The sequence below is a fragment of the Chinchilla lanigera genome, unplaced genomic scaffold (assembly GCF_000276665.1).
Source record: "Chinchilla lanigera isolate Chin_1 unplaced genomic scaffold, ChiLan1.0 scaffold00001, whole genome shotgun sequence".
NCBI classification, from domain to species: Eukaryota; Metazoa; Chordata; class Mammalia; order Rodentia; family Chinchillidae; genus Chinchilla; species Chinchilla lanigera.
The window spans coordinates 53348800-53373926 of NW_004955402.1; the positions used below are offsets into that span (position 1 = coordinate 53348800).

At 36.1% G+C, this 25127-nt stretch overlaps 1 protein-coding gene across 1 annotated transcript in view; it reads left to right on the plus strand.

The window, feature by feature from the left end:
• Dok6 (docking protein 6) overlaps positions 1-25127 on the plus strand; it is a 424913-nt gene that overhangs the window by 319489 nt on the left and 80297 nt on the right. The window contains exons 6-7 of the mRNA XM_005373053.2: positions 9888-10026; positions 23023-23140. Of these exons, the coding sequence (XP_005373110.1) occupies positions 9888-10026; positions 23023-23140 (257 nt within the window). The remainder of the gene's footprint in view (positions 1-9887; positions 10027-23022; positions 23141-25127) is intronic.

Below are 25127 nucleotides of genomic sequence, written 5' to 3' on the forward strand. Positions count from 1 at the left end.
TACATGTGCAATTTGTATTTTTATGTATGACCTAAGACAAAATATAAAGAAAAATATTATTCAGATACCTGAAAAAATTTTAAAACATAGAGTCATTATTTTGTATTAAATTCTATTTCTTGTGAATGCCCTCTCACCAAGAAGGAAATAAGTTTCACTTGCCATTTTGAATTGCCCTTCTTAGTTGGCTCATATTTGAGTTTTCTATCTCTTTTTCTTAGTTTTATGTACTTTTATTTTAAACATGTAAAACTCTTTCATGCCCCTATGACTCCTTGGATCAAAGAACTATTTGGCCTGGTCTCTCCCCGTCGGTCTTTGTTGAAGTGTAACTCTGCTTATGTGACCTTGCTGGGTTATTCTGTTACTCTCCATGGAAACATGGATTCTGGGCTATTTCCTTATCTTAGACTCCTCATGCTCTTCTCTTCTCAACTCTAGTCCTCCGCAGAGGAATTCCGGATGCTCTATTCAAATGTGAGCACCGAGAGTCCGGCCTTCAGTTCATCTAACTTAACACCAACTCAATATTCATTTCTGGCCTAGAATTTTCACTTGAGTGAGAGAAATCAGGATATATAAACCTTGCTGAATGGTTTCTAACACATTTCCTTTCTCTTTTCCACAGTTCCTCAGGTTCAGAAGGAACAAGACCATCTCTTAAGGCAGGTTCTGCTCTCTATTTAACTACAATTTATAGTAAAACTAACTTAGTTGCCTAGACCTGGTATTTGAAAACTCATAATGTCCAGCTCAGTCAGTGAAAAGATGTAGGGCAGAGGTCTATGTTGGAGTGAGACAGAATTGTACACTTGGTAAGAGAACAAGATATTTTCCAAGATTTCCATATATTTTTCTTGAGAGGTGGGAAAATATTAATTTACCAAATAAAATAGGAAGGAACAGCCTTGATGTAAACATAAATTCTTTTAAGTGTTAATAGTTTTGCCTTTAGTTACCTGAAGGATGCCACATATTTGTGACTAAGTCTCAGAAACTCAGAACTACTAGCCCACAAAGAGTAGGAGTCAAATTCCTGACTGTGGAGAAGTGACCAGTAGAAGGCATCTATTGATACAAAGTTCACCAATGATAGCATGCAAGAGAACAGTACTTTTAATGAGAAACACAACAAAAAAATACTGAATTATTACAGGTGAATTCATTTCAAAGAGTCTATACTTTCTATAATATATATTCTATAAAGTCAAGTTTAGCTTTCTTATTTCATTTATGGCTTCTTTATTGTGCTAAAGGACTCAAGTTTTTCATTGGCTTTGCTTTATGACCATTATATGAATAGTGTTGATTAAGAAATTATTTTCCCATGTATATATTTGTCTCTGTTGTTGTTATTTTCTACTATAATGTTTGTCTTTTTCATAAAGAATAAAGGTTTCATTTTCAAAATATTAACTAATACATGCTTAACCAAAATTTATCCTCTGTTTCCAATTAAAATGAGCCACAAGGTCTAAGAGGACATATGACACTATCTCAATCCAGTTCACAAAATTAGGTAAATAAACATAAGTAAGAAATTAGGATTGGAATAGTCTGTGCATGTTGGTCTACACTCCAATTATAGACATGAAAATATGAATTGGATGTCACACAAGTGAAAAATGCACTCAGCCTAGGGAAACTCCCATTATGATTTGTTGAAATACTAGACCCAAATGTATTTCCCCAGATGTGAAGAGGGTCTATAACACAATACATCATAGGAAAGATAAAGAAGACAAATCATCCCCAAATTTCAAAATGAAAAAGCTCCAAAATTTTACTGCAAACTCTAATAAAAGTTGTCAAAGAGAAGGATCCTTCAATGTCAAGAAACAAAGCTATAGAAAGAAAGGATAAAATCTACATATTCCAAAGATGAGAAAGATTTGATAAAGTTTTGCAGAGAGTTTAGAAAAAGGATAAATCCAATTAGAAGAGAAGGAAAGTGACCAATAGATCAAATAAGAAATGTAAGAATGACATAAACCCAAGTAAAGAAAGCCAAAATATCCAAAACAAAGGCAGGAATAGGAAATATTCTTAGGGTTTACTAAAGTTCTTGAATTTCTAAACGTGTATCATTCATAAAATTTGAGGATTTCTGGCCCTTGCTCCTTCAAATACCTCTTCTCCCCTCATTTCCTCTCCCCTCTCTTTCTGAAATTCTGTGAACAGTTATGTTAGCTGTACTGACATTTACTCCCGAGATTTCTAAAGTTGTATCCATTTTTTTCATTATTTTTCTCTGTGTTTTTCGTATTGAATCATATCTATGGTCTGTTATCAAGTTTACTAAGATTTTCCTCTACCACCCTTATTCTCTTCTTTTGCTTTTCCTGAATTTTTTTTACCTTTTGCTATTTCAGTTATGAATTGTATTTGTGAATTATAGAACTTCAATTCAGTATAAATAAATGTAATGACATATTAAAAATACTAAAATGTACACATTTAGTACAGCATACATCTGACGAACCAGGGGGAAAAAGGAAGTGATTTGTCAGTTCTTAAACTGGGATATATTAGTATGAACCATGATGAAAACTAAAACTTATACTTACAAAAAGCAGGGCTCTCAAGGGATAAGATTAAAAGGATGATTGTTTTATTTATAAGTAAGAAATAATTATTCCATTTCTTAGTATCTATTCTGAAGGTGATTCAAATAATATACTCACCAACTTTTTTAGCTCCAGTATATTTATGGTAGTCACTCTAAATTGTTAGGGAAAGTTTTAAAAAATTAAGCTTCAAAAATTTTTGACCTGGAGTGATGACATTTGATATTATAAAATAATCAAAGCTTTAACTTGTGAATTTATTTAATTTCTTTAAACTTAAGTATAATCATCTTTCACCATGACCGTAATTTTTAGTTATAGTTTTTTTTAACAAAATTTAAAAGACTCTTTCTAGAAGACCCAGTAGTCTTTTCCATTCAGTCAAAAACTAAAAGAGAAAATGTAGAAACAATAAAAATCAACTAGACTAGGATAAAATAAAAATATATAACATAAGAGAAAAGATACAGATATTTTAATTAATGTGCTGAGAGTCTGCCATCGCTGAGTTCACACAAACTAAAATTTTAGAGCAAGTTTGTGCCTTAAAAACTGTTTAAATCAACTTTTTAAGAAAGATTTATTTTATGGAGAATTAAACTCCATTTTATAGAGGATCAGATGGATTTTAAAGAGGATCAAAAGCTAATGTGAAACAGGTGTTTGGCTAAGAATTCTTGTAGGTAAGAATTTCTCCATCTCTTTGAGTAAACTCAGTCATGGTGTTTGAAACCGGCAGCAGTCTGATCAGATGTTGGAGATCCCCAACTGCTCCTTCTTCACAAAAGCCCTTGGTGTGAAATTTGGGAGAGCAGAGAAGAATTGATTCTAATGTTCATTGATGGACTGATCTACTTTAACATGCGTTTTTATTAGTACATCTATTGGGCTGCATGTCTTAGGGACCCAACTTAACAGAAAAGGAACAGTGGCAAGGAGAGAGAGGACCTTTAATGCTTTGTATCTGAAGTTCTACCCAGTGCTCTCTGTCCATTGTATAGTGAAGAGCTATGTACTGTGCACTGTTCAGTTTCTTCTCTGAAATGAATGCAATGTGACTTAATGACAGGAGCTAGTGTAACCAAAGTCACCGTGGCTAGATTCAGATCACAGTTCAGCTGCTTATCTCATAAGAATCTTGGGAAGATTCCTTGCTTGTCTTGTGTGAAGAGCAGTAGGCTGCCTTGTGGGATGTTGGAAGCTGAATGAGGAAGTGCGCACTTTATGGTTTTTATTGATTTGGGGGAATTTTTGTTGGTGGGGTGGAAACACAGATTTTATTTTTTTTCAAATGGCTAAGTGTCCGACATAGTTTACTGAAGCGTTCCACTTTCCCTCCCTGATGTGACATTCTCCTTTGATCACATTATTAACTCTCATATGAATGGTGTCTGTTTCTGAACATTATGGCATTGCTTTTGTCTATTTGTCCATTTTGCTCGTAGTTTTTTAGCACCAAGCAAAGTTCGACTCACCAGCCCTCTCAGAGTAACCAATCTCTTCATAACTACTAAAAGAAGTGAAATGTTAGCGTTGTTAAGTGACTATAAAGATTAAGCCATTAATGTAGTAAAAGCACTAATTGGTTTAAACTGCTCTGAAGAAAAGCTTGTGCTTTTCAGAGTTTCATTACTTTCTATAATTAAACATTAAATTTTCAATCCTGAATAGAAACACTACTGAATTTTCAGGAACATGCTTGCATGTATTCCATTGCTGAGAGTTCAGTTTCCATGAGCCTGGAGGAAAAATATTTGGTCATTACGTATGAACACAATATTGCAAAACTGACAGTGACAATGAAAGTGTACAGCTGCAAAGACAAAGTGCCAGAGGTTGACCAGTTCATCTCTAGTAAAACTATCTAGACACTTGAAGAGAATTATGTTAATGTGTCCACTTTTATTTTCTAAAACTAAAGTATGACCATTATTTTTGACTTAGTAAGTTTCTTTCACTTGTCATTTGGAGAAAGACCAGCATTTCAGAGTCACCACATTACAGGGGGCTAAATCACACCCAAAGAGAAAGGCAAAAAAATGGCAGTGGTCTAGTAGTAGGTAAAATGAGCTTGTTCTCCACTAAATTTTCCTCCAGGGCTCTATATATTATGACTGTTTTTCCCTTGAAAGCAGCTATAAAATCCATGAACAGTGGAGTGCTGTTTTTGGAGTACAAAATACCTACCACTACATTTATCCACATTTATCTCTCATTATTCCTTATTTACCAGAACATTACAGAAACAAGACAGCATTGTTATCTCAAATGATTTATTCTGCAGGTGAGGAGAAAAGTGGAACCTTTGTCCCACAAGGAATGTTCTTATAGAGTATTTAGAAAAATGATTCAAATTTTTAAAATTTTTAGGTTCTTTTGGAATCAAAATATGTTGGCAACCTAGCATATGCTACTGTCTCGAATAAAGCGTTCAGAGACCACCGGTAGCCTTTATGATTTTTCTAAATGACTCACAAGACTCAGAAAAAGTTTTTGTACTCACAATAAGATGGACTACCATGAGATACACAGATTAAAATCAGCAAGAGAAACACCAAGATACACCAGGCAGGAGCTTCCAGGGCCCTTCAACATGCTGTATTGGGACACTTAATTCTCCCAGCAATTATGTGTGACAGCACATGTGAGGAGCTGTCATCCAGTGAGGTTCTCCAGGCTTTTTTGGGCTCACTTCTATAGTCAGGCAGCACCCACAGGACTCAGCTCATCCTCCATCAGCATAGGAAGAGGCAACCACCCTAAGTCATGCTGTTGAGATCAGTCTCTCCAGTGAAACTGTTACAGCATGGCCCCTGAAGACCTCAGACATACAGAAACATACAGAACATTCCCAAAGCTCAGATGCTATTCCCCAGAAACCAGTCAAAGGTTATCCTGAAAATGGGCTTTTCTGTGGAATGTGCAGGATTGGGGTAAATCAGGGCTGCTAATTTGGTCATGTCCTCCCTTTACTGTGGCAGCTCCTTTGAACTTGTCCTTCATTTCTCTCTCCCTTTGTCCTTCCGCAAAGTTGTTGTCCCTTTCTTTTGCCAGACATTCTAAATTCTAAAGAAAAATCCCACCTAAGTTACTTGGTTAACTGCCAAATCTTTCTTCTACAGATTTCAGAACATATGGTGAACTCTGTCATGCTCTTCTGAACCTTTAGTTCTGTGAATATGTTATCTAAAGATGATATAGGACATATGATATAAGGATAATATATGGACCTCCAAATAACTGCCAACTTGTGTTAATGCGTGAAACACTGAGTTTGTGTTCTCTAAAATCAGAGAACGAATTCTAGGAACAGTGGAGAGTAAGAGTAGGAAGATTTATTGAGAGGAAAAAAGTTTCTGTCTAAGAGGGACAGAAAGGCGTGCCAAGTGGGTGGCCCACTGATCTCTCCTTTCAAGGCTGTTTTAAGAAGCCGAGACAGGTGAGGTGGTTTAAAGGTGGGACAAAACTATAGTCAACTACCACACTTACAAGTACATTTGCCTAGGTAAAACTGACCCAATGGGAAATCATAAGGTGGGTGTGAGGTGGGACAAAACTATGGGGAACCAATAAGATTACAACAGTGGCCTCGGTAACACTGATTAAATGAGGATCAAATGGGGAAGTGAGTCACAAAGCAAATGTACATGGAACAAATAAGGCTTTTCCAGGAAGGAATAGGCCAGCAGATTTCAGTGCCCTGCCCAGAGTGATATCCATTTAGCATATCAATCTCTGCTGTTCATCTCTCCAGGAAGGATGTGGATATAATCAGTCCTTTTTTTCTTAAAGCCAGGCTTCAGTGAATGTGCTTTGGCCCCAGTTGTCTTCTGTGCTGACGTCTGAGTCCTGTGTAACTGCCAATATTATTTATTGCTAATTTAGCCATCTACACTAGAAAGAACAAGAGGAGCCCTAAAATTGAGGTCCGCTGGAATAAAAAAAAGAGGTACATATCCTGGATGTCAAAGGCCCTACTCAGCAAATAGCCTTCCTGACCCGCTCCTCCTTTCCTTGCTGTTATAGCTTTGTGTAGCCCTAAACACTGCCAAGGTGCAGTTGTAGTTCAAATACTTCCAATCTCCAAGTCTGAAGCCCTTGAGTGAACCCAGTTCCTTCTCACCGAGTCTCCAAAGTGCTGGCCTTTAAGCAGTGAGCAGCCTGACTCATCCTAGTAACATACCCATTATCACATATATAACTTCATTGAAGTGAAAGAAAAAAGCTCATGAGAAAATCTTACTGCACTATTTTACAGATGAGGAGTCAGTAGGTAAGTTCCTTGTTCAAGTCAGTCCACCATTAACTTCAATGGGACTCCTTCTACCAGGTGGCACCACAGGGAGTATATGATTTTTTGAGCAATGCTTTTCATCCCCCATTAGTTGAAAAGTCTCAGAGGTAATGGGTTATGGATATTTTTCCCTTCTTATTATTCTTAGGCCCACAATAGTGTCTACTTAAAATATATGTGTTACATTTATATGGCAAGGCATGACCTACTGATATAAATTAGTACCCTACTCTTTTGAAATTTATATTGCTATAATTTCTCATATCACTGTGCCCAAAATAAATCTTCCATTTCTTCCACAGAAAATACAAACAAAAATCCTGAACACAAGTGTGTCTGTCCTACTTACCTCTTAGAGCTTTTATGAGACCCCAGACTACTGCACAGAGCTGAAAGGGACCTTTGAGATTACATTCTTAAACATTTTATGTTACATAAGAAAAAACTAACTTAATACCATTGTTCTGTAAAACATAGAAAGAGATAACATTTGCAATTCTCTTTCTGTGTCAGTAGAATTCCAGTTTGGAGTCAAAATATTATCCATATTTTCTTTCTTTCTTTTTTTCGTTTTTTTTTTTGCAAAATAATGCGATCGTTGTATGTTATTTGAATGGCTAGGGAATTAGAATATACAAATGTAACCAGCACCTTTAATGTAACTCTTTCAAAGTCAAGGAATGATTGCTATGGGTTTTCTTCCATTTTTTGTTGTGCTTCTTCATTTTTAACCTTCAGTTTCATGTATCACAGTCTTTAAAATGTTGCACATGTATGGCTTCTGATTTGCCCTCCGTTGAACCCCATATGTTATAAGGGGCACATGAACCCTTAGGGATACTGTTAGCATGCAGACTCCGATCCACTTATCTAAATAAGCTTCCAGTGACACCAGCAATCCTGGCTGTGGATTCTACTGGAAGAGCACATCAAAGCCATATAAATTATTCCATCTTCCTCCTTACCTTTTCCTCTAATATTATTGCCTTGCTATCACAAAACTATTCAAACAGATAAGAGAAGTCTCTGTTCTCTCCCAGCTCCCAGTGAACATACTTTAAGCAAGAACCAAGGAAATTTGAACTATTTATTTCAACATGACTGACAGATGTCATACACAGGACCATCATGCTAAGGAATGAACCTTCAGCTTGGCTAAATAGAACATTAATAAAACAGAACCTTCTACCTAAAGTTTGCTTTTTATGCTAATATTTTTAAGTGGGCTTTTTTTCTTGATAAAAGATGGAAGCTTAGAGTAGTTATTTAAAAAGAGTGGGAGAAAAAACTGCTCCAAGCACTCAGACTCCCCCACTGGGCAGACTTATGTCCGAGGAAGTGGACAGTCTTTAGAATTTAACATCTCATTGGCTGAGTATGAAATAACAATTTGTATCTTCATTATCCCATTTCCTGAGGCTACTGAGCAGTGTTTTTCAGATGACAATGAACAAAACTCTACTTCAACCAACATGCACTCATGACTTACCAAGGTTTTGCTGTTGCTGTTGGATTTTCTTAGTCCCCTGAATCAACAAAGAGAGCTCATTTGTTTCACTTTGAAAAAAACTCTTCATTTTCCCCCAGACTTTCCATTTCACGCTGGGTGAATTTTATTAAGATGGCTTTCACAGAAGCTAAACGCTGGCTTGATGGGGCCCTAAGGGGTGCAGTCACAGCCTCCGCAGTGTCGGCAGCCTCTGGAGACATTTCTTTTCCATTGAAAACTCCTTGGAGAACCATAGAGAAGAATCCAAAATCTTTTTGGTACTTGAAGAAATAGTTTGGTCTCTTCAATATTTTGATGTAACCTGACAAGCCTTTGAAGCTTATCACCTGAAAACTGACAGAACAGCAGTAGTCCAGTTAATAGCCAATATCTGAACATTAATATCATATTGGTAATGGGAGGGTCTTTGCAAATGCCTTCAATTATATCTAGAAACTGACTTACAGTATCAATTTAAATATTTTCTATTTTAGAATTAGTTATTGTTAATAAAACTTATCTGTAAGCCTATTGATTAATAACTTGTCAATGAGCTTTTTCAGTAAAAACTCATGTTCTCAGAAATGATACACAAATTGCTGCATAATAATCCTATTCTAGCATGACATCATGACAACATAATATCATGTATCATATAGCAAATAAAAACAATCTAGCCATTTCTCTGTGATAGATATTTAATTATTGCCATACTTTATGTTTCTTTATATTGGAAATAGCAATAGCAAATATTTTTGCTACTTGATAACTGTAAAAACAATGTAAATATTTTGTGTGTCAACTCTTTTAACCTTCATAAAGGTCTTCAAATGGTCTTATTATTTCCATTATAGATGTATGGAAAGGATGTATAGGTAGGTTGAACTAGTTGCACAAACTCACACTGCTGGTAATTGTCAGAGAAAATATTCAAACCAGAGGTCATCATATCCAAATAGTCTTTTGTACCATGCAATTCCCTCAACTACATCAAGACTTGCTTGAGAACCACTTGGTTAAATAAAAGATTCAATCTATGTATGCAAATCCATAAATTAAAAATAATATAAACTAAAAGTATAAAAGAGGTATAGTCTTTTTCTGGGCTCCATTGAGCATAATATTGCAGGTTTTTCTTAAATCCTTTCAATTTCAAGAGCTTTTAACCCAGGGTAGTGCTTTTATATGAGAAACATGAAAAATTCTTCAAGAAAACTGCTATAGGCTATACTCCCTTGATGGTAAGAAATGCACTGTGATGATTTAAATCACACTTCTCTATTCCTTTACACTGTGGTGAATGCTTTTTCTTTAAAAATCCAACTTCACATGAATTTCCTCCCTTTTGAATTCCATTCTCATGTCCCATTTAAAGGTGTATTCACTGGTTGGTTTTGGTCAAGGATGGATCTGCTTTGCTAACTTCTCCAAAAGCAAGGAGGACCTAACATAAGGGTGAGGGCATCTTTTATGTGGAGAACTGTTACTCACTTGAACACATGAAGACCCATCTCTTTCCCTATCTCTGTTCTCACAGAATGTGTGACACAGGAGAAGGACTATTCACTTTTCAAACAAGGGAAGGAGAAATGATCTATCAGAAGGTCCATTCTGCGACACTGGCCATAGCTGAGCAACATGAAAGACTAATGCTAGAAATGGAGCAGAAGGCCCGGGTAAGGCTCCTTCCTCGGTAAACTAACAGCTTGGAAATGAATGTCCCTGAGCTCTGATGTACTTCAGGTTTATGTGGGTCCGATCACATAACACCTCATTGACCTCCTGCCTTGGTTTCACAGGCTCATGACAGTTATCAGACCTGCGAGGCCCGCCCTCTCCTCTCTGTAATGTCCTACTCAGTGTTCCCTGTGGCTGCTTCTGGGGACTTCCCCCTCTCTGTATCTACATATGTATGATTTGTTTTCTTGATTACCTAAGAGGGCAAAGTACATATAGCCTGAAGGAAGAGCAATTCTCTCCACATATCTCTGCATACAACTGCATAAAATTCCAAGGTGGGGCAAAAATTACTAGGAAAATTAAGATTCTACAAGAAAAGATTTCAGTTTTCATTGTTATCTTTATCCTAGGCACTCTAAAATATTTAGCTTTTGCTATATATTTATATACTTTTATTTATATATTTTTCTATATACTATATATTTCAGTGAAAATAAGAAAATGTCTGCAGAAGCAGAGTTTACTGTTTGCCAACAGAATAATTCAGTTAGAGTACTGTTTGAAACTGCACTACAGTGTCAGTGTTAATAAGAAATCATTAAATAAAGAATCTGAATAGGGAAGTTTATAAGCAGTTAAAAAAATATAAACTTCACTACTTTAAAAAGTAGTGAATGAAATGATTGGTGACTATGATCTGTAGAGATGAAATTCTTTCTACAGGAATTATAGAGATGCATCAGATTTCACCTTTGAGAAGACAGGTGATACTTTGTTTGTTTTCTGGTACCGGAAATCGAACTCACGACCTTGCGCTTGCCAGGCAGGTGCTGTGCTGCTGAGCTAAATCCCCAGCCCAACAGATGATACTTTGGGAACATCCTAATTCTTTTCAACATGCATCAATAAGTCTATTCAAGTGTAAACTGATGTAGTTTTTGCCACCTAGTATCATTTTGTTTTAAATTTTGATCATATAATTTATTAATATATATTCTTAATTCATGTTTTTGTTTTCCCAGTGCTACATATATTATTTATTTCTTCATCTAAATATGATTAATAGCCAGCCTAACCCCCAAGGAGGACAAGGGCGTGTCTGTGGGACATTTGATTCCCCATGGGAATGGCTGGACAGTGTTAGCGTTGACAGGATTATCAATATGTGACTGTGGGACTGGCTGAAGAAGAGGGGCTGATAAAATGTCATGTTTTAGAAAGATCTGGGTTAAATGTAAACCTTTGTAACAATGATCTAATTAATATGACATTTTCTTCAGTGATTTAAATCAAGTGAAAAAATACAACGACCACATTTCAAACTGTTGAGTTCCTTGAACATCCATTACCAGCCATATTCATGATGTGCTGATGCCTTGGTTTCAACCAAAATTAAGGTTCGGATATCATTTGATGTTACTTAACAGCTGAAGTTTTTTTCATGCAGTTGTTCTAAGCAGACAAGTTTCCATGTAAGTGGAAATATTTAAATGATATTTCTTGAAGGAATGGCCAAGTGCTCTTTCATGCATCTGCAATTTTTCTACCATAAAAGAGGGGAGTTGCTTTGAGTTCTGTTCTCTCTACCCCATCCCAGCTCTTCTTGGCTCTGTAATCTTGGGCAAGTCTTTCACCTGTAAGTCTCTCTGTCCCTTTTGCCTGTAACACTGGGGATATTATAGTTCTGTCTATGTGACTGTTAAAAGTTTCTGTACACTAGTCTATATAAAATGCTAAGAATCTGACCAGACCCATAGAAAGTCCTATGAAAATATTCATTCTTTTGATGTGACGTAGGAATGATTTTGAATAATTATAAGATCTGCCAAATTCAGAAAAACAGTAAATCATTATTTCCAGATGTGGTAGCATGATGTCTTTCACATTCTTTCAGATATGTCTAACAACTTCGTGCCAACAATGTTGCAAAATGGACTTTAATTTATATTAGGTATATTTTTGTTATGCCAGCATCATGACCTGTGCCCCTGAGAAGCAACTCTGGGAAGCGGAGTCAAGCAGCTGCTATTGAGGACTTTGAGGCAGCAGTCCACTCACTAGGGTTTGGACAGCCTCAAACTGGGGTGTGAACCCCACATGTAAGACCAACACTCAAAGATGAAGCAGATGTTTAAACAGCAGCCTCAGGAAGGCTCAACAAAGAAACCACATGTTTCTTTAAATTTCAAAATCAGCGATGACATCACTTCATGCGTATCTGTAAATGGAGTATTTGTCTTAATTTCAAAGATGATTTCACATCTATGGTTCTTTCTGAAGGTTATTAATGCTAGTAAGAAGAAATCACTTCACGTCTAGTCCTCTCTTCAGAATACACTGAACTAATGCTCTTCTGAGAGCAGGCTACCTCAACTTGATAATAACCCAAGTGCCCAAAATTTTAGCATCTTCAGCATAGGTTTGCAGGTCTCCAAGACACAACTTTTTATTATTTTCTTTTAAAACACTTCCTCTACATCATGAAACTCCCCAAAAAGAAAAGAAGTTACAACAACTATGAAGTAATACTCAAACACCTCTAAGTCTTCATTTACTATTTAATATGTAAATCTATGCTATGAACTAAGCAGTGACATTACTTGGAAGTTGAAATGGTACAAATAAAATCTACCTAAACTGTACATACCCACTGTTATATATCTACTGCAAAAAGGATGTCACTCCTAATTGGCTTTCCACTTTAAAAGCCAGGCCGTGTGAGATTAACATCGATCAAATGGCAGTACTCATGTATCTTAATGTGATTTTAAAAATTTTACAAATTTTAATGAATAGTAATAAAAACATCATTGGGGCTGGTTCACACTGTTGTAGCCACGGAGCCTAGTTGATTTCTCGGTTAAGCAACTCATCAGAAATCCTTCAGTGAGTTATCCCTGGAGAATGACGTCTGTGGAAGGAGGTGCCTTCCACCGCTGCTTCAAGCACTTCAGCTTCTCAGTCTTGCATCCGCCTAAGAGTCAGAGAGTGTTCGTGACAGAAAAGGGGAGAATAATCTTAGATAGTCTATACTGTCATTATTTTGTGATCATAAACCTGGGCTATTTTAGATGAAAATTCTGTTTTGGAATGCATGAAAGAAGGAAGTCAGGGTGTAGGATTTAAACAGAACTCTTTCTAGGGGATACCTAATATTGAAATTGTTGAGGGAATTATGAAAGCTAGACAGTTAAGCCCCCCGGCATCTTCTTAGAATTAGCAGAGTTCTTTGAGTTCCTCTACCAACCACTGCTGTGCTACACTCCTGGAACTCCATCAAGGAAAGATGACTTTCCTTCTGATGGGAGCCATTATCACTTCTCAGCCTTTTGGCTACAATCAAGTGTAGTATCTGATGGGAGCCATTCTTCAGAAACTCCTTCATACGCGTGCCCAGGTGACGTAGTCTACTGAAGTTCAGGAAGAGCAAGGCTATCACAGACAACAGAGGTTTCCAATGACTTGAAATAATTTAATATTTTATATTTGTGGATCCACTATGCACACACACACACACACACACACACACACACACATAAACAACATAGGAAATAAACTTTTCACCTTTTTTTCTGTTTGACAAGGGTTACAGAACACCCACAGGTAAAACACAACTGTGAGAACATGAATGAAAGAAAGAGAAAAAAAGGTTTTTTTCTGATACCTAAATATAAGAAAGAGGAGATTGGCATTAGCAATAACTAAATTTCTAATATTATAAGTAACTTAAAAGCATATTTGAAGATCACCTTAAATAATAAGAATTACATATTGTCTTTTTAAAAAACATTACGATGTTCCTATTCTGCAGAAATTCCTATCTTCTGGTCACCAGAATTGCCCTGTGTACAACTTAAAGACAAATAGCATCTGTGCTATTGAAGTAACAGCAAGATGGCAAGGCTGCATGGAATGCCTTAAAAGCTCTCAGAAGCACAATGGGCCAAGTGGGTTGTTGTCCAGAGCTGTAAATCCTATGAATGTTCTGAACCCTGGTGAGCAGAAAAAGAAACATTGTAGTCTGGCACAAAACACCTTCCCTTGAAAACAAATAAGTATTTTTGTCTTTATTATTTGCTAGTTGATATGCAATATTTCTTATTCTTAGAAATAGAAATGATAAAAGCAAGTCACATTCATATCATTAGTAAACTAAAAAAGTTACTGTTTCAACAGCCATGAACCTTTTGAGCAATAATTATTTTAGGTAAATGATATCCTTTTATAATGTAATATTAAAAGACATTTATGGGGCTGGGGATACAGCTCAGTGGCATAAGCACCTGCCTGGCAAGCGCAAGGTAGTGAGTTCGATCACCAGTATTGAAAAAAAAAAAAAATTTCTGAACATGCAGTAGCACTTTTTTGCTTCTCCAGCCATCCTCTGGCATACAGAAATACGTCAAAGAAACCTGCATCTTGGAAAGAGGAAAGAACAGAGGAGCTCAGACAAAAAGACAGAAATTACCAGCTTTATCTGCACATAACTTATGCTGTGGCAAAAATTTTCCCTATTCCAGTTATGCCTTACCACAAGGTTTACCCAGAAATTGATTACTACCATCCTAGAAAATAATGCTTTGTCTAAATAGCTGGATAAACTGGAAACTGTTGCCAGATTGCATCAATTCCAAAAATTTTCACATTTCAGCATCTCTGAAATCAAATGTGAGTTACAGTTTACTCAGCAGCACTATTTGTATTATAACACTGTCTAAACTAATGTTATGTCTTACAGTGAGTGACCTCTTGGTATGTATAAAATATACTAAGGGTTTTTTTATAACCAGAGAGCATACATTTACTTATGGTTTCTGAAGGAATAAAAAGTCCTCCTAGATGAGTTCTATCCTCAAGAGTTTGGCTTCCATTTCAGAATTCCATTCTTCCTAACCATGATTTATAGGAATCTCTTATCACATATGAGAAAATAGTAATGTTATTCTACACTAAAATTATGAAGAATTTGGAATCATTATATTATGATGAGCACTACATAAAATTTTTAAAACAATCTTTGCAGAGTCTCTTCTGAATATGTTCATAGATGTTTAAGAAATTCTAGGGAAAGTTGTGTTTTGTATTACAAGTGACATATAATATATAATAACTGTAAATAACTTCTTTCTTCAAAGTTCTGTTTAAGATTCTAATGCTTATATTTATCAGTAATAATCATAAGACCAGAGTCTTCATTACTACTGACAGTGACCAGGTCCCTGATTGGAAACACCTTTCACATATTTGTGTAATTCCCTTTTACTGAGAGGTACTAGTTATAATGAACTGACACAAGTTCAGTTAGAATGAGTTATCACGGTTACTATTGAAGCTGCACCTTAATTATCAGTTATCTTAATTATCAGTTCACTTACTGCTACTGAGTTTTAGGTTACCAAGAAAATAGAGTCTTAAACTAAACACACATGCAAAACACATATTTCTATATAAAATTGTGATAAGATAGAAATGGTGAAAGACAATATATAATTTAGATCATGTTTTTCCTTTAAAATTTGTTGTATGTGCTATATAATACATATATATATATTTTCATGTAGTCAACCAGAGTTATTACTGTATAAGAAAAATGACTGCCTAACATAAAAGTGTGCAGCATCTATGTTAAAGAATACAATTTTGTTTCTGTTATTTGTATTGCTGGGACTCAACAACAATAAGGAATCAGTGCAAAATGCTTTCCTTCAGTGAAAAGAATCCATTTCAATAATTCGACAAAATGACTCAGCATATAAACATATCATTCTGACATATATGCATAAACCCCAGCAAATTGGTGTCTTATTTAGGGGAACAGTATTGTAAAATAGAAAAAAAAAAAATATTCAAACGGGTAGGGGCATATTCAAGAGGGGAGGGGAAAAGGAAAGAAGGGAAAAGAAAAAATATATATATATATATATATATACCACTATATATCACTAATGGGCAAACTAAATTCTAAAAGGCTGATGTAAGAATTTCATGAGAGGACTCATAATGTTAAAGGAAGGAAGGCTGATACTGGACCATGCCTTCTATCCATAGCCTCTCCATTGCTTTTCGGTATGTGCCAAAGTAGAAACATCATGATGCAGAGGAACAGTGAAGGAAGGCTGCTCCTCTCATGGCACCCAGGAAACATAGAGAGATGACAAATCAGAGAGAAAAGTGCTGGCCCTAACATACCTTCCCCAAGTCACATCCCCATAACCCACTTCCCAGCAGCACAGCTATAAACCCATTCCCGATGGGGTTAATCTACTGATGAGGTTAGCACCCTGTGATCCAGTCACTTCCCCAAATCTCGCCAGCAGGCTTTTGGGACGTTTTATATCAAAACCACAGCACTGGCAGCTCCTGGGGGTGTGTTCAAGAGAACATCAGGCCAAAGTGGTAACCGAATTGTGTGACTGTGGGAAGTCGTTTATCTTCCCTGACATTCAGTGGTTAGCATGTTAGAGTACTACCTGGGGATAAGTAAAATGGCTGGCTAGAAATGTAGCTTCATTTTTAAATATGAAAAAGATATTTTAATCACCACTAAAATGGATCCCAGGTTTCATTATGTGCAGATATTAGAAATTATGTTAATTTAAATATAGCTTCAAGATACTTAAATGTCTAAAATTTTGAAAGAGCAAAATTTTGATGTGAAACTATGGTAAAATTTAATGTTAAATATGTGTTCATCATGTTCCTTATATTAAAAAAGTAGCAGTGTAGATGTCCCTACTTTACTGAGAAGGGGAGAGATAGGGGGAGGGAGGGAGGAGGGACAAAAGGAGGGCAGAGAGGGGCAGAGAGAGAAAAGGAGAGAGAGAGACAGAGATTATAAATATATATTTTTAAAAACACTATTAATTACAAATAAGAATGATGTTAAAAGTATTTATGTTGATGTTTGTAATGATTTCTGATGTAAAGCTGTTTTTCCACAGTATTTGAAAGTATTTTGTTCAAAATATAGTTTAAATTACACAGTAGTGACATCTATTTTCTCTCGTTTAATGAAAATAATATTTTGTGAAATTCAACTGAATGACATCTAGCAACTTCCATTAAATGACTATGTAAATAACATTTTATTTGTTATCCTGGTACAAATTCAGCAACGTGTCTTCTAATACCTTTCCATTTATCTTGAATAAAATGGAAGATTAAGTGTGAGGTGTCCCCTACTGAAAATTAAGCCATGTCTGTTAGAAACCAATTGCCCAAAAACCTTCAGACTTCAGAGGACCATTTTAAGAAAGCCAAGCAGTGTCAAGCGTGGCGGGCTGAAGGTCCCCGAGCTCTCTAGTTCTGTATAGTTTCAAGTTTCATGAGCTCATATTCAAGAACCAATAAAACTCAATGTTCTCAGCTAGGAAGCCACGTTGTGTGCACTTTCTTATTAAGTAGCACATTCACAACAGACATTCATTCCATGAATCACATTAGTATATTTCCTGGCCATTTGTATCTTTGACGGACTTATATTTACAGTCCATTTCCTTACTCAATCCCTCTTGCCTCAGTCACATAAAGGAATATGTTGACCCTAGGCATCTTGGAACATTTTGTAACTCCCTGCACTGTACAGAGAAACCTGTGACTACCCCTTCCCAGCTTGTACTATGTTTGCTTGTGTGGATACATAGCATGCATACATGTACACACATTATGCTACTAACATTTTCACCTATTTCCCATCTTTCCTCATTTCCCCACACTCATTAACTATTACTCACACACATCTTTCTTGGGTTTTGTGGTTCTGCTTAGCTCTCAGGCTTAGATCCAAATCTATGTCTCTGTCTTTGCTCTCATTCCTTTGCTAGCTTAATTCGAATAGATTTCTGTATGTTGACCACATATGCAGAGGCACCCCTGGTATGTGTCCCCTTTCCTATGCTGTGGTGATGGTAACAATGCTGCAGTCTTTACAAACACTTCAGATGTGACTGTGGTTTTCATTCTAAAAGCATATCTTATAAGCTAATAGCAACTCTTAGAGTGCATTAAGTCCAGTTTAAAGAGAAAAGTGAATCTTAAAAAAAAGTAAGTACCTTTGCCTGAAATGAAATGCCTAGGCAGCTGTGTGTTTGAATTTCACAGCATATCATCTGACAGTGAAAGCGGATGCTACCATCTTGCACCATAACATGGTCCTATTCCTCTAAAATGTCCTCACTGGGGGTAATTCTCACTTCATCTGCTCTAGAGAAGGAGGAGCCCGTCATTTATTTTGCAGTGATTTGTGGTGCTGGAAGAACATCACACGCCTACATTCCATGAACAAAAGTTCATACCCTCTGTACTTCATTGTCCTTGCCTTTGAAATTCAGCTGGCACATTTGTTGATAACTTATATGCATATCCAAAATGATAATACGTGGATCTAGTTTTCACATTGCCAGATATATGGGAAATGACTCATACATGCTAATTCCATGCTAAATGTTTTCTTTTTCTATTATTTACATGTGTGTCTCAAGTGCTAACATTTTTTTTGTTAAATTTCTAGGCAAGCACTATGGTGGTACAGAGTAAAACGAAAGTCAAAGTTTTTACACAAATGAATTTTATATAGATTTATGTAAGTTAGCATTATTGTTCATTACAGAGTGAAAGAAAGTCTCAAAGTGGCAAAGTAAAAAAGTTAATCCAAATGAATTATTTTTTGTAAAATAAAGAGATGGTGGTAGCTCCTACCTTCTTAAAAATTCCAATAGTTACCACATCTCACTAGCTTCTTCCTGGCAGCCTACGTCCTCCTAAGGTAGGGCTGAAATGTCTCACACTGCCATATATTGGGAAGGGAGCTCATTTTTCCTGGGGAAGATCAGTATCCACATTGAAATAATGGTGGACATTTAATGCTGTTTGTTATACAAACATTCCTGAAAAGATAAGAAACAAAAATTATCACAAGTAATGCAGGGGCTGGGGATTTAGCTCAGCAGCACAGGGCCTGCCTGGCAAGCGCAAGATCGTGAGTTTGATTCCCGGTATCAGAAAAAAAAAAAACAAGTAATGCAAAGCCATCAATGAACCCTGAAGAAATGCTTCCTGACAATTAGCTTTTCAATAAGATACGTTCAAAAGAGTTTCCCAAAATTTAGGAGGGTGACGATGTTTACCGCAGGAAATAGTATTGGGGTATTTCACTGATAGCATGTGTTGGTCTCAGATGTTTACAAATACATGATTTATTCAATTATTTTTTGCCTAAATGGAAGAAAACAACCGCATTGTCTAGACCTATGAGAATCCTGCAACTACGAGTTTCTTGTGTTTTGGGTCTCCTTTGTCATCAACTTGGGTCTCCTTTGTCATCAACTTGAGAACACCATAACCATTATCTGTGCGATGCTCAGATGAATGTATTAATTTTATTCGCATATAGCACGTTTTGGAACTAAATCATGCCTTTGTTCATGCGCTTTGTGAGATGCAGAACTCACAAACAGAAAATAAATGTTTTAACTCTGGATTTGGTTGAGCTGTTATCTCCAGCCTTTCCAGACGCTAAATAAGCAGCTTCTGATTCATTGCTTAATATCCCCAGTAAATAAATGTGGTTTCAAAGGAATGGAATCAAAAGATTAGGACCAAAGTTTTCAGAAAACCTTGGTAAGTGTCTCAAGAGCTAAAGTAACTGCTTCTCTGTTTAGTTGGCTTTGTCATCTATGCTGAAGCCTGGCCCTGTTTATGCAAAAGGAGATGAGTGTTGCTTGTGTGAAAGTGTCCACAGTAAAATGCAAAAGGAGATCCCGTGCTACACACTGCACGATTTTGTACATTTTTTTGAGGAATTTTCCAGTGGCCAAGGCCACTAAAAAGTCATCACAGCACATCCTGCCAGAAAAGACTTTTCTAATTTCTTAAAATATACTGATCTCACAATATGATTTTTCTCACATATATAAACACATTACAGATATGGAAATAGAGATATAGAAATATAAACATAGACATTTATTTAACTATCAATGTGAAGTGTCCTACATGTTTTTAAATATTTACTACTATGATGTTAAAAATCTTCCAGGTCACGTTGATGCAGTGTTCTTTCAATTAAGAAATTATTACAGTACTTTACAAACTTAAATATTGCATGGTTTCTCTTATATAGGAACCCCAAATAGAAAAACAAAAAAGAAATTCTCCTCCATCCCCCCTTTTCCCTTCCCTTCCTTTCCCTTATTTTTAATGTGTTCACTTGAAACCTTATTAAAACATGAAAACAGTTAAGGATGACTTTTCTATGTCCTCTTGAATTCTCTCCCCAAAGGAAATTTTATCGAGTGCAAAATTAGAACCAACAAAACTGTCTAATAAAAGTGCTTGAGCTGTTGTCACATTGACTTGGCCATTGTGCCAGTCATAAAGACCAATTTATAATACATAGCTTAAAGTTAATAGCAAAATTAAAAGTTCAGGTAGAATCTACACTCAGTGTTGGTTTATCCATGACATAGAGTACTTGCATTATTTTGCTAAAGCTGCCAAAACAGAATACTACAGGCTGGGTGGCTTAATCAACAGCAATTACATTATCTCATGGTTCTAGAGATTGAAAATTCAAAATCAATATTGCAGTAAGGTTGGTTTCTCCTTAGCTAACAGGTAGCCATATTCTTTCTGTGTGTTTTTGTGGCCCTCCCCATGTGTACATTAATCCCTAGTGCCTCATCCTCTTTCATGAGGACACCATCTTGTTGAATGAGGTCTCAATGTTATAACCTCATTTCAACTTAATTAACTTTTTCAGGGCCTATCTCCAGATACAGTCACACTGACATGCAGGAGTTCAACACACGACATTGTGGGGGACTCAATCCAGTCCTTAGCAGTTCTTAAGACACAGGCATAAATGGAGAGTGGACTCCCTAATGTTGAGGAAAACACCTAGACATCTGAGATTCGGTGGACAAGATTTGTAAAAATTCCATAATCTTTAAAGAATTCCTAATTACAGATTTCATCCTAATGGAAATCCATAATCAATTTCTAAACATAAATGTTCTCTTTTTTGCAATGTAATTTAAAAGTGGAATAAAGAGAAAACAAATAAACAAATAAAGACATAGAATACTGTTAAAGACATGCCAGGACTTGAAAACAATAAAGACAGAGAACTAGAGAAACATGAAATATAAGACAGTATGGGGTGATTCAGATAGAAATGGTATGGAGGAAATTATTCTCTAGTGATTTCCAGAAAGCAAAATATATTCATTATTTTTCTCTGATTCTTAATACTGACTGACCATTTTTGAAGGAAAAAATGTTCCCCAGAATGAAGAAAATAGAAGGAAAATCACTTGCATCAATTTTGAAAAATTTTTGCTTCATAAACAAATTATCATAGATTTAAAAAGAATAAAGTGTAGACATATAGAACTGTGATTAATATGAGGTTCATTTCATAAATTAAGTGATGTTATTAATGGACACTGCCAATCCAAATCAAACATGCGGGTGTTTAATTAAGTTTATGCCTCACATTGACATTGACTTCAAAAAGGAAAGATCCTTTCCCCAATAACACTTTCAAAAATGAGCCATGCCTCTATTCTCGTACAGTAGTGGGTGACGAACTGTAGTCTGTATGAGGGTGCTGGGTGTGTTCTTAACATGGATAACCCCGTGCACAGATACTCTCCAATACATAGGACTAGGAACAAACCAGAAATGAGCTTTGTTCACAAACACCCCAAAGATTCTGAAATCTGTGTTCTATTCCAACCCAGATATTTGTCTTCTCCACACCTCACATACATAATGGGCAGATGCATATAGCTATTTGTATAAGAGGAAATTTTGAAATATACCAAATTTTGAGAAGTATAAAGATCGGTTATTGTTTTGTGGTGCTGTCTTCCTTTTAAAGAAAAAATAACTTCCATGGGGCTAAATTTAAATAGACTGAGTGTGGCACTTTTGTTCTGAAAATATCTTGTCACCAGGAAAGATAAAATCAATTATTCAAATCTAAAATCCTCTCAGTTTTATGTGGATTTAAAAGGCCTGGCACAGCAAATCAGTACCTTCTTGACCTCAGTCTTCTGTGAAGAGTAAAAGGGGCAGAGCCCAAGGCCAGGCACAGAGGTTGTGAGGGGCTGAGAGGTTGGGTGTGGGAAAGGTAGATAGAGACAATCTTTACAACCTCCGCTTTGACAACAGTCAAGCTTCCAGGAAGGGTGAAATTTAATTCACGAGAGGATTCACATTTCTGTCAAGAAGTCAATGTTTGCTCATGTTATGTCAGAATAAACATGTATAAAGATCAAATAAATCATTTCTGTGTGTTTATTAAATTCTTAAAAATTAATTTCTTAAAAATGCAATATAAACTATCACTTTCCTTGAATTAATCATATGCTTTAGCAAATAGTGTAATCTAGTATGGATTTCTTCAGCTAACCTTAAAACATACATTTCAAATAAGAAAATGTGCCGCTCTTAGGGAAAAAAAAATCTCATTTGCTGTGCACAAGACCCTAGCACACAGGCAAAGACAAATGTCTTTGAGAAAAACAGGCATTACAAAGGTGGGAGGAGGGGTCCAGAAGAGACTGAAATGGCTGAAAAAGAATAATGGGCGTCTTATTCTCTGATATCTGACTCTGAAGAGACTTGCACTTTCATTTTTTTTTAAGTTATTTACCATTCTGTAAGGTGTAGAAAGCTAAGAGTAAGACAGGAAAACCTTGTCCTCAGGAATGCATATAAATGTTTCTAGAGAAATACAATTCTCTTCAATTATGTCAGTCTTTCCCAATGGCTGAAAGTCGTTGCCATTTTCCTTTGAATCAGTTGTACCATCTTGTTTCTTTTTTAGGTAATGGGTTAGATTAAATTGTTTACAAGTGTTCATTTCATATTTTTCGAGTAGCGATTATAGTTTGAAACAGTCATACATATTTGACCCTCACTTAACAAAGCAGATTTTAGTGTAATATTTGAAATAAGCCTAAGACATATTTTCTTTTTGTTTTTAGCTTCAGACAAGCTTGACGGAACCATTGACATTATCCAAATCCATCTCTCTTCCACGCAGTGCGTACTGGCATCACATTACGCGTCAAAACAGCGTTGGTGAGATCTACAGTTTGCAAGGCAAGTACCTTTACAATTGGCGTCCTTCAGGTGGACCAGGAGTTGGACAAATCGCTCTGTGTTTGCATTGCTTGCTTTTCCTCTTTTCCATTTGGCAGCTGTCACTGGCCACAGTGGGACCTCTGAGATTTACAGTGGCCTTTTGAAAGCTATCCTTTCATATGCTTGTGAAAATTATTCTAAAAATTACTGTGAGGGCTAAGGACCCAATTTGGTTCAAGACCTTGACTAAATCATTATACAAAGCACATTATCAGAAGCTAAAAGCCAATGCCTGGGTCTGTTTCACAAAGGATTTTACAAAGGATTTCTTTTTAAGCATTTTTTTTTTCTTAATAGGATTAAATATCAGTTCAGAAGCTGACTTCAGGGCTAATGAAAATGCTACATAAATCTACTAACAGAAGTTTTAAGATTTAGCTACAGTCATGCTGTATAAAACTTTAGGAAAGGTAAAAGGTAGAAGGGCCAAGTGTAAGTACTTTTCTTCTGTATTTTCTCCTAATGAAATGACTGGTTAAATATCATGGTAGAAGAAAGGAATTAATAAATGGCAGGTATTTGAACAACAGCAGCAGAAATCTCATTGTCAGTTGCTGTCTTCTTATTCCTTCTCTTTTGTTTTAAAATGAATAACCTTATTGTTTGAATAAAATATTCAGCTACAAGCAATTGACTAACAGCTGAGCCACATAGGAGGCAGCAGTAAACTAAGAAGATAAGGCTGACACACACAGGAAAAGCATCTGTTTGTGTAACAGACATTTATTAAGCACCATGGTCTTGAACCTAAGAGGCATGCAGTGAATACCAGGTAAAGAATGGCTGGTTGTGACTTTCAGCACCCTGACGCATTCAGAATACTGTACCATGTCTTGGTTTTCTCATTGCTGAGACAAAATACCTGACACCCAGAATTAAGGAAGGAAAGGGTTTATTTAGCTCACAGTTTGTGGAGGTTTCAGTCCATACTTGGCTGGTTCCAAGGCAGCATGGCACATGGCACAGGCAACCAACCGTTCATGGCAGCAGAAAACAGCAAAAGCAACAAAAGCAAAAAAAGGGGAGGGAGGAAGTCAGCCTCTTTCCCTCCCTTATATTGTAAGCAGGTTACCCCCACCCAGGGTCGTGTAGCATTCACACAATCTCCATGCCCTCCTCTTGCAGCAGGCTCAGAATGAATACAAAGTAAGGACCCTGGACCCTGATCAGTCACTCATTTAACCTTCTAAACTTCTCAAGTTGACACAGTGAACAACATCCTAGAGCAGGAAGGGCGTGTCCTTTTAACCTGGGGATGTAGAACTCTGAGTTACTTAGTTAAGCTTCTAGGTTCCTCAAATTGACAAAATCTATCAACTGTAACATACCCTTTCAGAGTTTTCATGTACTAATATTAACAACTCTAAATCTTTCAACTAAAAATTGTATTTCAAACAAACTGAAATAATATTTTGCATCAATTTGCTTTCTAGGGTTTCAGACTAGATTCATTGAATTTGATCAGTGAGAACTGTATGGTTAAAAATCTATTGTGTAAGAAAATGCTGTAGGAATTATAGTCAGTTCCTGGAAGCAAGTACATTTTATATATTGAATGGTCTTTTAAATTGTACTTTAATGGCCTTCCTCAGTCAACTCAACTGCCTACATTTAAGACACACTTGTGATTTTTTTTGTATATTGTACTTTTATGAGAAAATATTTAATAGAATAAGGACTTGAGGATTGGTTTGGCAATTTCAAGGCAGGCAAGTTTCTTGGTCTTCCCTTCCCTTCATGCCAGGGATCACGTCCTGAAGAAGTCTTGTAAAACCAAGCTTTCTTTTTCCTGTGATTAGAATTAGAAAATATACTTACCATAATAGGTTATCTATTAAATATAAACATATATGTGGAAATAATGAGAGTCACTTGGGAAAACTAAAACTCAAGCTTTTAAATGAGAAAATTTAAAATATGAAGTGTATAAGGAAAGAAGTGAGAG